Source organism: Podarcis liolepis, assembly GCF_965112155.1.
Source record: "Podarcis liolepis genome assembly, chromosome: 3".
NCBI classification, from domain to species: domain Eukaryota; kingdom Metazoa; phylum Chordata; class Lepidosauria; order Squamata; family Lacertidae; genus Podarcis; species Podarcis liolepis.
Genome location: NC_139557.1, coordinates 78,052,625 through 78,069,955, shown reverse-complemented (window position 1 = coordinate 78,069,955; position 17,331 = coordinate 78,052,625). Strand labels below are relative to the sequence as shown.

The following is a 17,331-nucleotide window of genomic DNA, read 5'->3' as shown; positions in this document are numbered from 1 at the left end:
CCTGTTTTGAGATATCCCTTGACGGGACCTAGAATCAATCACCTGGTTAGACCATCACCCAGAGAGTGAGCAGGACTCAGCATGGGTCCTAATAATGCTCTTTCTTGGCAGGCTTGTATCCAATGATGTAATTCAGTAGACAAAGGGTTCAATCAGTGGAACAAGGAGGAAAGCCATTTTTGGTTATTTCCCTTTTACACTGCAGGGCCCCTTCCTCTAAATCTGCTCTGAAGGATCCCCAAACCTCTGGAACAGATTTAGAGGGTCTGGGGGAGGGAGTTGTTGCCAAAGAACGCTTCCTTCTCCATTCCACTGATGGAAGCTTTAGTCAGCTGAGTGACGCCATTGGATGCAACCCTCACATTCTTAGCATTCTGGAGGTTCAACATCAGGTTCATTTATGAGGAGGGACGTGAAAAGCTTTTGCGCAGCAGCAGAACTGTTTCCAAAATTTCAGAAGGTACACCCTCACCCGTTTCACTGGAAAGTGTGTATATGTGTCTATGCACATATTTGGGATTTGTATTTTTCTTGTTTGTTTGTTGGCAGGAAATTCTAACAAAGATAAAATTCCACTTATGGAACTCTTGTAGAAAGCTTAATATCTGCTCCATTAGGCTTCCTTCTCCTCAGCATGTGTGATACCTTTCCAGAGTTTTATGCTCAAAACTCTTAAGATAAATAGTATGGCTTAATTAACTGAATATATTTTTCTTATACACTAGAATAAAGCAGACAAAGAGAAAGATGAAAAATATTCTCCTAAAACGTTTAAATTGCGACGCTCATCAAAACCACCTTTTCATGCCAGTATATCACCTGAGATGGCATCCAAATCAGACTGCGCTGAAGCCAAAACTTCTGAAACTGCTCCAAATAAATCTTCAGAGATTATTTCTATCCTTAATGGACTGCAAGGTAATAGACACGTTCCAGTTTATTGTGCAAACATTTTTCTAGTACTAGGGAAGAGAATCCTTTATGTAGCACAGGGTTTAAACAGACCCTAGTCGCCTTTAGTGAATAAGAACCATGTTCAGACAAGGAGACAAGAAAGCCTTGGTGAGCCTTGTCAAACTGCCATTAATAACCAACACATGCACTCATCTCTAAATGTTTTCATGTAGTGATATGTATCAATGTCAAGGGTAACATTTATGCAAACACATGGTGTTTGAGAATACGTGTTAATAATTATTTAATTTTTCCATTGGTGGACTAGTAAATTCTGTGGACACATTTGTGAGGTTGATGCTAAGAAACAATCCAACACTAAATGGAAAATTGCACAGAAAATAGCTATTTCTTATTAAGTTTTTGGAATTAGTATGTAACTTTTTTGTACTGTGTGCATATGCTGCATGCATTGTGCAATGAAGTAACCTTTTGTATAAGGATTATCTGCAGTGGAGATGCAGTCTTTATTTCTTGGAGCAAATACTTTTCTCTAAATCTTCTGTTTTATTTCTTTACATTTCATGGGTCGAACCCAAAGGTAAAATGGAGCAAATGTTGCTTATTTTGCTGCAGTGATCAAGGCAATACTGACATGTTTACTCCTACCACATTAGCATGAATGTTTAGAACTACAATACTTGAGGAAATTATCTCTACTGATGTAATCTGTTTAAATATAGGGATCTAGAAATTATTTCTCTTTTTGAAAATAATATTTATTACTTTTCCAACAATTTAAACACAACACTACAAAAAAAGAGGGGAAAAAAGAACAATACAATACAAAAACACAACATAAACTGACACATAACCAAACAAAAACAGTTTAAAACACATCAAACAATTTCAATATCTTATCTTTCATTCACTTATTTCAACGACCTCCTCACACCTCCCTTTTTGTATTCCACTTCTGTTAATTGTTTCAGCAATTCCTTTCCATCTTCCTCTGTTTTCTATCCTATAACTATCTTAACACATTCTAGCCTTATTATTTCCTTTAATATTCTATTAATCTATTTATACTTAATTCCTTATAACATTTCTACTAAAGCCGTGTAACTTCATTCCAACATTCTTCTAACATTCATTAATTTTACAATATTTCTGTAAATAGCCTTTAAACTTTTTCCAGTCTTCTTCCACTGACTCTTCTCTCTGGTCTCAGATTCTGCCAGTCATTTCCGCCAGTTCCATATAGTCCATCAACTTCATCTGCCATTCTTCCTAGAAATTATTTCTCCAACATGGAAGTATTGTTCTTAGCTTAGCACAAAAGCCAAATTCAATTAGTATTGTGTGTAAGATGTAGTGCATAACCTAGCGCCACTGCTATTATTATTATTATTAGTCTCTGTGACACATAAGCTTGTGTGTTGTGATTCACATGACAATGTCAACTCTCAAACATCTTGTGTTAACATTATGTTGGATCTCACCCAAGGAGAGAACAGAAGGCAAAGATAAGAGCTGATAAAGAAGAAAGAGGGAAGCACATTCATGTATTTTGAAATCAATAGTACTGGTGACTAGCTTAAGCATGACCATTCATTTACTTAGTACAAAGTATGGATAAGAATCTAGGCTCATTAAGAAACAGGAAAACTATAGCAGGCTGGAGTAAGTAATCATGTAATCTCCTAGCAGAATGTCTTTGTGTGAGTGAGTTGCCCCCTCTTCTTTTTTGTTCTTTAGCTTCCTACCATCTACATTCATCTGTTCCTAGTTTGTCCTAACATTTTCCTTTTTTATGGACATCAATACATTTTTGCTTTTCTGTCTGTTACTAGATATTGCAACTCACATTTTATTTCATTTCACCCACATCCTAGTAGTTCCATTCCTCCTTAAACAAACTTGTGGCTTCTAGTCTTGGGTCAGAATCCAACGAACTACTTTAGCTGAGCCCAAAGGCTTGTGTTTGCTGAACGGAATTATTGGCTGATTTTTCTGAACAGCCGCTCTCCATGAAAATCTTCGAAGTTTTAAAAGCCATCTTGATCAACAAGCTGCTGATCAAGAAGATAAATATAAAGTCCCCTTGGGCTCATGAAATTGATTGCTCAGTTGTTTGAATGTTGGACCTGGTCCCATACAATATGGTATCAATCTGTCATTTCTCACAATGGAACCATACTCTTTATGTTGCTCCTTTAGGGAGTCTTCATTCTCTTTTCCTTTCTAATTCTACAGTCTTAGAACATGTGGGATTGATTCACTTTTATCCTCCAAAGAATATTGCATTTCCTTTTTAAAGCCATTTCTCTGATAAAGCCTTTTGAAACCATCCTCATTTCCTTTTCGTCTCGTGCACTTTCCTTTGAGTCTGTTTCATCATTTGTATTGCAAGTTACAAGCTATCTTAGATTGTTTGAGAAAAGAATATTTATTTTTCTGGTGTTTGCGTAAAGGTTTTTATTAATTGTATCTAAAGGTCCAGTTTGCATTAATAAACATAAAAAGTATGGTTTTTGATGCAAAAACTTGTGGAGAAGCAGGAATAATATTATTTCTTGCAAAAAAACAACAACAACCCATTGAAGTGTTCTCATTCATTGGTAAAACACAAGTGTTGTGTGCAGGAATACCTGGGTTCAATCTTCAGCATCTTCAGTTAGGGTTGAGGAAGAGACCCCTGCCTGTAAACTTGGAGAAGTGTGTAAATCAGTTTAGACAATACTTAGCCAGGTGGACCAATATTCCAACTCTATTACAGCTTCCAGTGTCCACTTAAATGATTTTTTTTAATAAAAAGAGGCTGATGTTACACAACTGGATTGAGGACTGGTAAGGCATTTTAGCCCAGGCCCGCACAGAGCATGGAACAGCTGGGTACACTTGTCCAGGACCTCAGAGGGCTAAGCCAGCTGGGTGGGGGGTGGGGGGCCTGCCAGGGGCTGGCTGTACTTATCATGTTTGAGTTTATAACTTTATTCTAACAAGACTCCTGCCCTGGGTCCTCAGACAAGATCTGCATGGGCCTGTTTCAGCGAGCACTGAAACCTGGAAATAACCTGTTCCGGTACTTCCGGGTTTCAGCACATCCGTAACCTGAAAACGCATAACCCGAAATGTCTGTAATCCGAGGTACCACTGTACTGCCCTTCATCCACAGATCTCGGGGCAGTTCACAACATAAAAATACAAGATATAAAAAAAACAGAATACACAATAAAGACAAGAGTAAAAACAGACCCATAACCCACCCTCTCTCAAAAGAATGCCACATGAGAGGAAACCCCATGTATTTCATGCACATTGCCAAACACGTGATTAGCACTCTTACTTATATGTGATTGCATATTAGGAGTAAAACCTAGGCATCCCATTCTCTCCATCAGGTTATCAGTGCTATAAGAGATGAGCATGTAATTTGTATGCTTAACTGGGAAGATTTTTGCATGCATCCATATGTGCATCATGCTCCTATGAGTGAAGATGTATTTATCAGGGCCTCAATCACTTAATAGAGTTCCAGAATACTATACAAGTTCCTTGGTATAATTACCCAGCAGCATTGTGAGAATTGCAAAACAAGAACTGCCACCAGTATAGCTCTAGCATTTTTTAAAAATCATGTTTGATTTGCTTTTTAAGAATATTGAATGCCTAATTTTAATAGATATAAAGATTCTGAAGCCTAAAACAAATGTTTTTGTATCAATATAATTGTAATATATCCAGAAATATAGTTAGGATGATGGTTTTTGCAGTTGATTTTCTTGGTTCCTCCCCCAGCTTCTGAAAGCTCTGATGACAGCGAGCAAGATGATGACCAAAGTCCTCCAAGTGTTTATAATAATGGTAAGGAAGAACCGCAAGATGAGGCTTTGAGCCAAGGTAACAATGAACTCTGTCCAAAAGAGCAGAACAGCTTGCCCTTTCCAGAAGAGGTCAAATCCCTTTCAGATGCCACAGCATCCAAACCAGCATCCAAATCTCCGGAAAGACTACGAAAAGAATTGGCAGAACTATCTGATGATACTGATTATGAGGGAGAGAACGAAGCCACCAAGAAGAAGAAAGATGTCAAGAAAGAGGCAGTGGATAAAACAAAGCCCCCAGTGAAACGCGGAAAACGAAGATACTGTGTCCCAGAGGAATGTGTAAAAACTGGGTCACCTAATATCAAGGATGAAAAATCAAATGGCAAAGACATGTTAAGTTTGGAAAACAGTAGCAACAGTTCCTCAGATGAAGATGAGGGGAAAACTAAATTAAAAATAACACCAACCAAGAAGTACAATGGTTTGGATGAGAAGAGGAAATCCTTACGGACAAATGCTTTTTATTCAGGTTTCTCTGAAGTGGCAGAGAAGAGAGTAAAGCTTCTAACTAACTCTGACGAAAGGCTTCAAAACACCAGAGCTAAAGATCGAAAAGATGTCTGGTCGAGTATTCAGGGGCAGTGGCCTAAAAAAACCCTCAAGGAGCTTTTTTCAGACTCTGACACAGAGGCAGCAGCTTCTCCGCCACATGTGTCTTCTGAGGATGCTACACCGGAGCAACACCTGCAAACTCTCGTAGAAGAGACTTCTTTTCCCAGTTCTAAATCTGAAAGACCTTTGCCACTCAGCACAGAAATGAAACCTGTCGAGGAGAAGCCAGCTGAAACGAATGACAAAAAAGTTGAATTCCCAAGCAGTGGCAGTAATTCCGTACTAAACACCCCTCCCACAACACCTGAATCGCCCCCGTCTGTAACAGTAGCAGAATCCAGCAGACATCAGTCCAGCGCGTCTGTGTCTGAACCACTGGCACCAAATCAAGAAGAGGTACGAAGCATCAAGAGTGAAACGGATAGCACAATTGAGGTGGACAGTGTTGTAGGGGAACTGCAGGACCTGCAGTCTGAAGGAAATATATCTCCTACAGGCTTTGATGCCAGTGTCAGCTCCAGCAGCAGCAATCAACCAGAACACGCTGAGAAAGGTATAAACATTGTGCCGTTTAGCTTTTATCACTTTTCCAAATTCGTTATTAATGTGTTGAGTTCCAAGGTTTCTGTCTGTCTTCAAGATGTCTTAAATCTCTGTGAAAACTGTACTGTTCAGAAAATGGAATATAATTATCAGTGGGTTGGACCCAAGGCTTCCCTTCTGGGAACAGATTCAGCCCCATATATTTTAGAGTTGAAAGAATGCGTCTTATTATTTAAAATGAGAGATGTTAGGAATCTGATATTAATACTGAACTATGTGAATGTGCCACTATTCTTTGCACAAGTTTATCTCACAAATGAGAATGAAAATATTTTGTTATCTCAAAAGTTATCCGGAAAATGTAATTGAATGGCTACAGTCTAATAGATTATATGGTCTAGTAGATTATAGTTAACCATGGGATCTAACAAAATTGTTTTGAATTTCAGTACAGTATTAACTACAGTACAATATTTATATATTTTGCTAAAGAATGGTGCAGCTGACTGAAGAGGACATCAGACTGCACATTTGATCTTCTTTATCCGCTTGTCACTGCCAACCAATCCTGGTTTGCTCTACAGCATTCTTCCATTTCTGCTCTGTTCATGTTATCTGTTGTTCAGCATAGTAGTTTTACATGTCCTGTGAAATGTAGATTACTGTCTTTAGAAACTATGATAAAATTGTCTCAGACTTAGTTAAATTAATAGACAGCTGAAAACAACAAAATCTTTCAAAAACATACAAGCATGATTAAGTGTTCCTATTCTATTAAATTTCATCCCTAGTATGGTAGGCTTTTTATTACAGGAGTATTGCATATTTTTTCACATTTTCTAAAGGGATTTCTAAACTAAGAGTGGCCATTACTTTATCATTCTATTAAAATGATAAAAATAGTTGCTTGAAAGTTTATTTTAATAACATATGTCTTGTTTTTTCTTCTCTCAGTTTTAAGGAATCATCTAACAAAATCCTTGCTTTGAATAAATCAGAGTATCTAGCATTCATATTTTCTATGGCTGGACCCAAAAAAGGGATATGGCTATGCAGGAAAGGACCACACACACAGCTGCAACTTCACATCCTGCTTTTGCCACATTAGTTTCCACTGCCTTAGAGGCAAGATGCTTTCTAAACTGAACAGTGGTTTGCCTCTTCAGTAGCAACTGCTGAGACAAAAGCAGCAAGCAAAGCTCAGGTTGTGCGTGCGGTTTTTCCCCACATGGGTATGTCTCTTCTTTGGTCTAGGCCTACTTTAGAGAATTTGCATTGAAGCAGGAAGCAGATATTTTAAGTTAATTCCACTTCATCGTTTAAAAAGTAAACATTGGTGTCTCTGGTATGTAAAATACATTGTGTAATATCTTGTTCTTGCTATTATTTTACTAAAGCTTGTCCAGGCCAAAAAAGGCTCAAAGATGTCCAGGGAGGTGGTTCCTCAAAAAAGCAAAAAAGAAGTCACAAAGCATCTGTGGTGAACAACAAAAAGAAAAGCAAACGTAAGTATAGCAAACTTCAGCTTCAAACTTTAGAAAATGTCTTTGCAACAGTTTTGGGCCTGCTTTTGGGTCAAACCTTAATATCATTCATGTTTCTCACAACTGAGAATGAAGTGTTGTTGGAATGAAGAAGATACAGAATCTGTACATACAAAAAAAAATTTGTATACCCTCTCCCCCCCCTTATGAGAACTTATGAGTTCTCATAAGTGATAAGGGCTGCCTAACCATATCAAATTGTGGAATTCCTTGCCCTCTGGCACCAGGGCCAGGTACCACTCATCTCTATGGAAACAAGTGTTACGTTTTCTCTTCCAGTTACCTGTTTTAAACTGCCATTCTGTTTTTATTGGAAGATTGCAGCCAGATTGTCTGCGTCAAGATTAGTTTTACCCCGCAGTAAGAGATGCATCTTATAATTGCAAACAATCATTCAAAGGGGTGCTGAGATTTTTAGAAATATGCTAAACCTGTATTTCCTATGTGTTTCTTCAGCAAACAGCAGTGATAGTGAAGAACTCTCTGCTGGAGAAAGTATCATCAAATCTCAGCCAGCAAAATCAGTTCCTGCAGCAATGAAGTCTCAGAATACCAAATCTCCAGCAAGAACACAGTCTCCAGGAAAGTGTGGCAAAAATGGAGAGAAGGATTCTGATCTCAAGGAACAGAACAATCGCTTGCCAAAACTTTACAAATGGAGTTTTCAGATGTGTAAGTATGGATTTCTTGTTGCTGTGCCTGCACTTTTGAATGTGTACCTTCTGCAACCTCAAGGTTGTTGGAGGGGCAAGGGAATGACCCATGTTAGCCTGTTTTGCAACAAAGGCAAAGACGTTTGTAGTATTTTAAAGACTTAAGAGATTTATTATAGCATAAACTTTCACGTTGCATCTAATGAAGCAGACTCTTTGCCTTGAAATCTTATGGCAAAATAAATATACATAGGTGGTTGGTTGGTTTTTGTGGGTGGTGATTATTTGATTCCTAGTGGCAGTAGCTACTGATACAAGAATAACCTTGATAAGTAGACTCATCCAGTCTTCCCAGTTTTCTATAAAGAATCATTTATTTCTTAACACTGCCCGGTTTTTATTTAATTAAATCTAGAATTTGTATAATTCTATAAATTTGTTGCATCTCCTTCAGTTTTGGTCTATCCCTCATTTTGTGTTATTTTTCATAAGGTGGAAGAATTAAGATTTTGCATTGAGCTAATGAATGTTGCTTTCTCTGCAGCTGAGCTAGAAAATATGAGCAGCACAGAGCGCATAGCAATCCTACAAGAAAAGCTACAAGAAATCAGGAAACATTACTTGTCTTTAAAATCTGAAGTAGCTTCCATTGACAGAAGAAGAAAACGTTTGAAGAAAAAAGAGCGGGAAAGTAAGTAATTAGGTCTTGAACATGTTGACGACGTTAGAATTTGACTCTTGGCTGTCTCTTAAAATATTAGGTATTATTTTGTGAGTATTAAGGGACCATTTCAATCTTATCCTAATCTGAGCCTGAATGCTGTTCCATGCTTCTCACATTGTTATTTTTCACATGCTCAGTGGCTGCCTCTTTGATTCTGTACTTGAGCAAAGTTAAAAAACCAAACCAAACCAGTGCAGAATAAAAAGCGGAGGCATTAATAAAGCTCATGCTCATCCCTCCTCTATGGGCAAGCATTGTAAAAGAAGAGTGCAGGAATTGCTCCATGTAGACCTATTTCCCATCCAGTGTACATTAAAATAATCACAAGGAAGCAAACACGTTTGTGAGAAAGTTAGGATTATCTCATTGCAACCGCTCAATCCACAAGTGCTACCTGATTGTACTGTTTATTAGGCCAGGAGGAGGAGCTGGCAAACAGATCTATATAATGATAATGCACAAAAAGGTCTTATTACAAAGCAACAGTGTGAGCCTATGTATAGTGTGTGATGGGAAGTGGATCTTTAGATCATATTTTCCTTTCCCTTGCTGCTCCTTCAAATGTAATGTCTAAACTGGGAGATAATGCAGTTACTGGAACACGGGACATGCCTCACCCAGCAGTCTTAAACACATCTGGAAAATTAACTCTGAAGCAAGTAAAACTACTATGTTTCAGACAAATACCCCAAACCTAAGTGCACTAAAATGGAAGCAAGTTCCTTTCACCTCAGTGACATTTACTATTTCACTTAAGATCAAAGGCAAAATCCTTCCAAAATACAAGATGGGCAAATTGGTAATCCTGGTTGGGCTTCTGTTGCAAGACTGGGCTTCATAAAGCTCTTTTTCAATGCAAAAATGAACTTGGTAACAGAAGTGAATCCATTAAAATGAAGTATACCTTCTTAAATTATGGCAATCTGTGTGCACCAAAGTGAACTGAGGCTACAGTCTTACCCACTTACCTGTGACTAAGCCCCACTGAAATCCAGGGGACTTACTTCAGTATAAACTTTTATATGATTGTGCTGTAAATGCCCTTAAGATTGCTTAATAAAGCAACACATATCACTGAAGAGACGACCACAACTATAAAAGCACTCAGGAGGTAGTTACAAAATGCCGATATATGCCCTAAATGTTATTTGATTTCTGTAACTCTTCTTTTCAGGGAGTATTTAATTTTTTGCTCTACATTACAGGTGCTGCTACCACGTCGTCATCCTCTTCCTCGCCTTCTTCCAGTTCCATTACAGCAGCAGTTATGTTAAGTTTAGCAGATCCACCCATGTCGAGTTCATCACAGAATGGAATGTCAGTTGAGTGCAGGTGACAGCAAGACTTGCCTAAGCACTTTGCACTTAATGGCTGCTGAGGGCCACTTTTTATACTGCACAGTGGCACAAAATTCAGACAAGCACTATTTTGTATTTAAATTTTTTCTTGACAAGCTAACTTTGCACTTAAGTGCACTTTTTTTGAAGAAAAAGTACAACAAACTGCTTTTCCTCAAGCAATAATTGTTTCCAACTTGTCTGGGAATTGTGTGGTGAGTTGAAGGCCTTCCACTGTGGCAAATGAAGGCTGTTCACTGCCAGTAGAATGGATACGGTAAGCATACAGTTGTTGGGTAGGCCTGATTAATGTGTTAAAAGTGGCTTACTGTTCACCTATTCCCTGGTATTTTGTTAAAGCTGGAGCATTTGATATTTTTCCATTATTTAGGAAAAATGAACCTATTTTCATTTTTACAAGACAATTGTTTTTTAACTAAGTCACCTTACGGTGGCTATAACTGTACAAGTCAAGCACATGTAATTTAATTCCAAACCTGCCATCAATAGGATGTTTCTCATCAGACCTGATAACCAAATATAAGGATTCTGTTTAAAAGGCTGACTAATGTTTACAGGTTTGAATTAGGCTAAATAGGTTACTGTGGGTTTTTAAATAACCCAGGAATTGGAATGAAACTACTGTACTTTGCCATTTTTCTATGAATCAGTATTTTTTTTAATTTTGATAAAAATACATTGTGAAAAAAAGAAGAAAATGGCTAACAAACTGTATTAAATCTTAATGTATAAAGATTGTATTTAGCCAGTTTAAAGTGTATATTTATTCATAATGAATTATAACACTTATATTTTTGTGTTTTCTTGTAAAAGTTTCTTTTCAGTTAAAGCAACAAATATTTCATTTGTAATGCTTATTTTATTATGAGCTACAACTGAGAGGTCTTCAAGAAGGAGTAAACTGTGTTAATATTATACATGGGTGTCGAGAAGAACATTGCCACAGAAGGGATAGTTGTTTATAATATAAATAGCTAACTGAGTGGTAGATACTTTTTTTTTTAATTGCCTTGTACAAAACCCCAAATCAACTCAACTGTTTTCACTTCTATTGACTTTATGTTGTATGGATCCCAAGCCCTCTCTCGGTTGGCACTTGTATTTAATTACACAACTTTGTAAGACATTTGTATATTGTGGAGTGTTCATTCAAGCTATTTAATACCTGGCACTGTTAATACACAGTACTTTATTGTACAGATTGTTTTACTGTTTTAATTGTAGTTCTGTGTACTTTTTTTGGCTGGGCTTATGGGGGCTGGCATGTTTTTCTTTTTTCGTTTTATTTCTTTTTCTGGCAATACAACATGTAAGAATTTCAAACCTTCTGTTTGTAGATGCTAGAGTGTCAGAATTTACATTCGACTTTTCTAAGAAAAGCATTTTCAGTCTTAGTAGTGTGTGCTTAAAAGGTAACTGATTTTATTGAAAATGGTTTCAAGCTATTCAGATATGTACAGGACTGTAAAAAATTGTTGACAAACATTGAAGGAAAGACATATAAAGAAAAGCTATAAAATATATATTAGGTTCTGCAGACAATGGAATTATGTAATATATTGTATAAATGTAAGCAAAGGCCTCCGAAATAAAATGCCATAGTTTGTGAATATTGGATTCTGTTTCTAACAGTTTAATTAAGACATTTCAGTGTCTTCAGGATTACCAGCTATAAATTCAGTTTAGCTAATATATTGATGGTTACCTGGGGTTTTTTTTTGGTAAACATTTCTATCATTTCCCTTTTGATTCCATATAGTATAGAGAAAGCAAATGAAATATAAAACCAGAGCAATAAAAAAAACAAAACATAGATAACAAAAGTATTTTAGGCATGCATCTTCTGCCAGAGAGTCAGTTATACCAAGTGTAAGTTGGGAGCAGTTGTTTGGGAGCAAATCATCATACAAATGTACCTCTGAGCCAAATTTCAAGTTAATCTAATCTACAATGTTGGTACCATTGTCATTGATGATGCATTAGATTCCACAGATCTTGTTGAGGCTTGCTAGGCAGCCACTATTTGTGCTTGCAATCAAACCCGCTTTCCCAATTCCTTTGGCATATGCAGAAGGCTTGGAGGAGAAGCAAGAATTTCTCCCATGTGCACTGTGGCTAGGAGAAGGTAAAAAAAAACAGCAGGGTCCTTCTCACTGTTTATCCTCTTTGCAAAGCAGAAGTGAGAAAACCTACACCTCTCTTCCAGGCCCTCTGGCACAGGCAGAGACATTTTTGCTGGGGCAGTTTAACTTTTAAGTATCTGATGGGCTCTAATATTTACTGTTTTGGTTATTAGTTGGTAACATTGGATTCCATTGCAGACACTGATGTTGCACTCACTCACACCAGCACCTAACAGGATCTTTAACTGTGTAAAAATGTCTAACACACTACAAAATGCTGTTTCATGTGCAGTACACCTAGGAATGTCCCCTTGCCCAGCACACCATTGATCAGAACATAGTATGGTTAAAATAGGCTGACACCTTCTTTACCTCAGTGGACTGATAATGTTCCAGAACAGTTGTTGGTTATGGTTTTGTTCAGAGAGGCTACTTGCTGTAGGTTCTCCTATGGCTGGGCCCAGTCCTTAGAGCTCCCAAGAACAGAAGCACAGCAAGCGTTCTTGATTTGTAGAATTTGTCTCACACCCTTCATCATAGATCATTTTGGGGCAGGTGACAACTTTTAAAGTTACGTTTTACATTAACCCAGCAGAAGCATCAAACAAGCAAGAACATAAAACAAAATACAGTACTGCATATTGTCTTGAGATTTTAAATGAATATATATTTTTAATAAATAAGCAGTTCAGTACCAGAAAACAATCAATCCATCTGTCATCATGTTAATCCACAGGTCCGTACATCTAAGATACTCGAAAGGCCTGGAAGAACGAGGAAGATTTTACAGCTGACACCGAAAGTGTAACTTAAACTGTTACTTGTGCATTGCATCTGTTTACAATTGTGGTATATAAAGAGCTGTCTTTTAATTAATTATTACAGATCCTCTTGATGTCACCTTTGCTTTTCTTGGCACCCTTCTGTTTAAAGCCCGATACAAGAGTGCTGGGTTGGATGAGAGTGTTGGGTCAGGTGGTTATGAAGATAGGTCTACAGTAGGTGTCCCGCCTTGCCATGTGCCGCCCTCAAGTACTACAGTGGCTACAAAGTCATGTGGTGTGACTCACCAGGCTCTTACTGCCCCCACCCCCGAACAGGCACTGGCAGCAATCCTGTGTAGGTGCCACTCTGTTCTCATTCTGCTTGGGTGGCAGCAGATTAGAATCCCCAAAATTCATTGCCTAATGTGAACTTAATCATATTATCCGGTAGCCTAAAATGGTATCCACTCAAATGGGGATCTCGGGGGAAGGGGAGAAATGTAGCGACTAGAGGGGAAGAAAGGAAAGCTAGGAGGAAGAGGAAGAGGAGATAAAGCAGAGCAACAGGGGTAGGGGGACGGAGCAATCGGAGGGTGGCACAATGATCAGAAAAGAGGAGCAACAAGACACCCACCTACAGGTAGAAATGGAATATAGAGTCACTTGAACTTCTACAGTTTTTATATGGGATGTGCCCTGCCATCAAATCACATCTCCATGGACTGAAACATAAAAATTGCAGACCACCACTTTCAGCACCACTATTATCAAAAACATATGAGAAACAAGTCTTGATCAATCCTCATGATTTTTACACCATCCAATCATATTACTCTGTTTCCATATGTGTTCTGTGATTTAATGGTGGTGATGTTGGCATCCTATGTAATGCTCATAAAGATCTACAAAGATCCACATTTCTGTGCCATAGTAGCACTAGCATGTACTGGATATGTGATTTTACAGTTCAGTATAAGTTTTAATTTGATGGTCAATTGGGGGGACACCTCTTGTAAAAGACATGACAACTGAAGATAATCAATTTTTAATCTACTTTATCCAACTTTTGCCTAGACTTCACAAAAAACGCTGTGTCTCCTCTGTCTGTGAGGGCATGGGATCAGTCACCCACAGTTGACTAGCTGAGCAACAAAGCCACTTCTCCCTCTTGCTCTCTTCCTTCTCCCTGCCTGCCTGCCTGCCCACAAAGCAGAGGCAGCCCTGTTGCTCCATTCCTCACTTGGTGGAAGGGGTCCTTCCTCAGAGTGAGGCCTTGTGGGTGAAGTCACCCAGAGACTGCCTGTGCTGCCACCACTTAGTCACTATGACTATGTCAAAAGATTGGTTTTTAAACTTCAGGTTCTGTCAAAAACTTGATTTGTTGTAATCACAGAAAAGCAACATCAGGGGGTATCTCTCGTTTCCACCAGCTCCCCTACCACATCACAGCCTGGGCCTGCATCTCCCCCAGTTCCCATGGGTGGCTTTTCTGGAGCTGCGGCAGGAAGGAGGAAGCAGAAATGCCCTATTCTGTGAAAAGTTAAATTGAGGATCAAGCACTCAAATTTTCCCCCAAAGAATAGTATTTTATTGAAAATGAGTCCTTAAAATTCAGCCTAACTTCACAGGAGATTTCAAGTCTTAAGCCTATTACTGCAGACATGGCTATATAGCACTCCTTATGCTAAGAAGTTTACATCAAGTGGATGGTGCTCTTGCATCTTGCACTGGCCTAATTACAGCCCATGGCATAAGAGATAAGCCACCGCCACCCCAATGCTTTTGTAGCTTAATAACAGTTTAACCCAGTGATTTCTATTATGCTACAATTAAAGACAAGAGCCAGCTTGAGGGTGATGTGCTGGAGCTACTGGCAGCCCTTGCAGACTCTGAGTGAGTTCCAGATACCGGTAATTGTTTCTTTGCAACACAAGGAATCAGGAGCAGCCTGTTTTTACCTAAGTGTCCTCTCCAGCTTCCAGTTTTAATGCTGCAGCTAAGTCCCTATTATGACCAGAGCTTAGACAGCTTTCCTCATTGGTGGTGGGAGGTGTGCTACCTATTACAAGATTCAAAAGCATGAATGGGAAAATCTGTGCTTTCCTCTTAAACAACGAAACTTCTATAATGCTACCACCGCAAGTGTATATGTACCGTACTTCACAGAGTATATGACTTACTAGCATCAGAAACTGAATTTATTTTGGTGGGAGGAAAATGTATCTGATTTATGTGTGGAATCAGCTGGGCGCCTAGATTCAAAATGTGATGCTTTGCATGTCTGCTTACAGTTCTTGGCTACTCTGCCTATCCCTCTTGCAATGAACAAATCACACACTGTTAAGTTTAAAAGCTTTACTTAACTATATCCAAAGGTCTGGTTCATGCATTATTCTGTGCAGCAGAAAGTAGAACACTGGTAGATTACTCTTGGATGCAAAATACCACATATACTGTAGTCTGAACTACATACTCCCAAGTTCAGACACATCCATCCATGGCAAGAAGAGATTGATGAAAGGAACAGAAGAAGCTTAACTCCCTCATGGAGAAGAGGGGGCGTGGCCTAGCTCAGTCTGGGAACAGAACTCTCTGGTCTTAATCCCTTGATGCACTACTTAGTACTCCTGCATAGCTGTTTGACCACTTGCTTACCTTAAATAACTTTCTTAAGTTACTTCTTACCTTCACCTTTAAGCACCTCACCATGCTCACAGCCACACAGTTTTTGCTTATTTATTCAAATGATTTAAGGACTCCTGGACAGTTAAGTGATTACCTACAAGATTGCCTTACCCACACCTGCCCACTTGACAGTTTCAATTGGTGGAATTGGCACTGCTACAGGTGCCAAATAATGTGTCTCTCTTTGGTGCCTGCTAAAAACATTTTTATTTAGAGAAGTCTACTCAGATGCTTAGAAAGTTGAGGTAATTTTAATGTTTTAATATTTTAATAAAAAAATTCCTTCCAGTAGCACTTTAAAGACCAACTAAGTTAGTTCTTGGTATGAGCTTTCGTGTGCATGCACACTTCTTCAGAAGAAGTGTGTATCTGAAGAAGTGTGCATGCACATGAAAGCTCATACCAAGAACTAACTTAGTTGGTCTTTAAGGTGCTACTGGAAGGAATTTTTTTATTTTGACTATGGCAGACCAACACGGCTACCTATCTGTAACTTAATATTTTAATGTTCTGTATGTTGTAAAGTAGGGTTGTGTTTTTTCCCTCAATTTTATTGTATTGTCCTTTTGTAAACCACTTCGAGGGTTTTTTGTTTTTGTTTTACAATCAAGCAATGTATAAATTTTATGAAATAACTAACCAGATGTAACAGCATCCTTTAAAAATCCAGCCTGAGCAAGGAAGTTGTGGGAAGACCAAGATGGGCTGGGCCAGCTGGGTGGAGTTTGGAGTGCTTCCACTTTTGCAGGACAAGAGCTGACACAGGCTTTTGTCGACTTTTAACCATCGGATTTGTACTGTTCTGAAAGTCAAACAGGGACTGTGCCAGCGCACAGCTAAAGAAACTTTATTTGCATCATGGACTGCAGGGGACGTGTGAACAAGAGAGAACCTCCAACCCAGAGACGAGGAGACGGAGACGGTGATTATCCCTGAGATTTCTCCTCCCGTTTATGTCCAGAGGGCGCAAGTGTGATACTGCTTTGAATTAAACTACGGAGGCAAAAGCAGACGAAATAAAAGTAACATGGAGTAACATTATTAGTGCTGGAGGTTGCCGGTAAGAAACATGCTGTAGGCACAAAATATGAAGCAAGCCATTTTATTAATTGGATAGAGAATTTCCGGGCTTACCCTGGAAACCATGTTTGTCTGTCCATTAGGATTTTGTGACTGGACAACACTGCCTCTACCCAGAAACAGCGGCAAGTAGTGACAAAGGTGGCAGCTCCTTCTAATTCATATATTAAATTGTCCTGCCAGTGTCAGAACCAATGCAGTTCTTCATTGCACCCATATTGCACTTTAGGACTGACGAAACGTGGCTGGGGAAAAGTTGCTTACAATAGCCCTGCAAGGTAGTCCAATCTTAGTATGATAATAATAATTTATTATTTATACCCCACCTCTCCCAACAGATCATTAAAAACACGATAAAATATCAAACATTAAAAATAGTACAGGTTAGAGCCTGGTTTGAATTTCCCGTCAAAGTTCCCTCCTCCGAACACGCCTCAAGTTGCAGCAAAGGCCAACCTCCTGAAATTACTCCTTCTCGGCCCAAATCCAACACCCAAAGTTACATGCTCGTATCCCATTGG

At 38.7% G+C, this 17,331-nt stretch overlaps 1 protein-coding gene across 11 annotated transcripts in view; it reads left to right on the top strand.

Annotated features, from left to right (window-relative positions):
• Window positions 1–11,768, top strand: part of ARID4B (AT-rich interaction domain 4B) — an 86,415-nt gene extending 74,647 nt beyond the window's left edge. For all 11 annotated transcript variants that reach the window (XM_083496797.1, XM_083496792.1, XM_083496788.1 and 8 more), the window contains 6 exons: window positions 726–918; window positions 4,696–5,889; window positions 7,277–7,384; window positions 7,880–8,095; window positions 8,621–8,767; window positions 10,006–11,768. In XM_083496797.1, the coding sequence (XP_083352923.1) occupies window positions 726–918; window positions 4,696–5,889; window positions 7,277–7,384; window positions 7,880–8,095; window positions 8,621–8,767; window positions 10,006–10,136 (1,989 nt within the window). In that variant the 3' untranslated portion in view covers window positions 10,137–11,768. The remainder of the gene's footprint in view (window positions 1–725; window positions 919–4,695; window positions 5,890–7,276; window positions 7,385–7,879; window positions 8,096–8,620; window positions 8,768–10,005) is intronic.
• The last annotated feature ends 5,563 nt before the right edge of the window (window positions 11,769–17,331 follow it).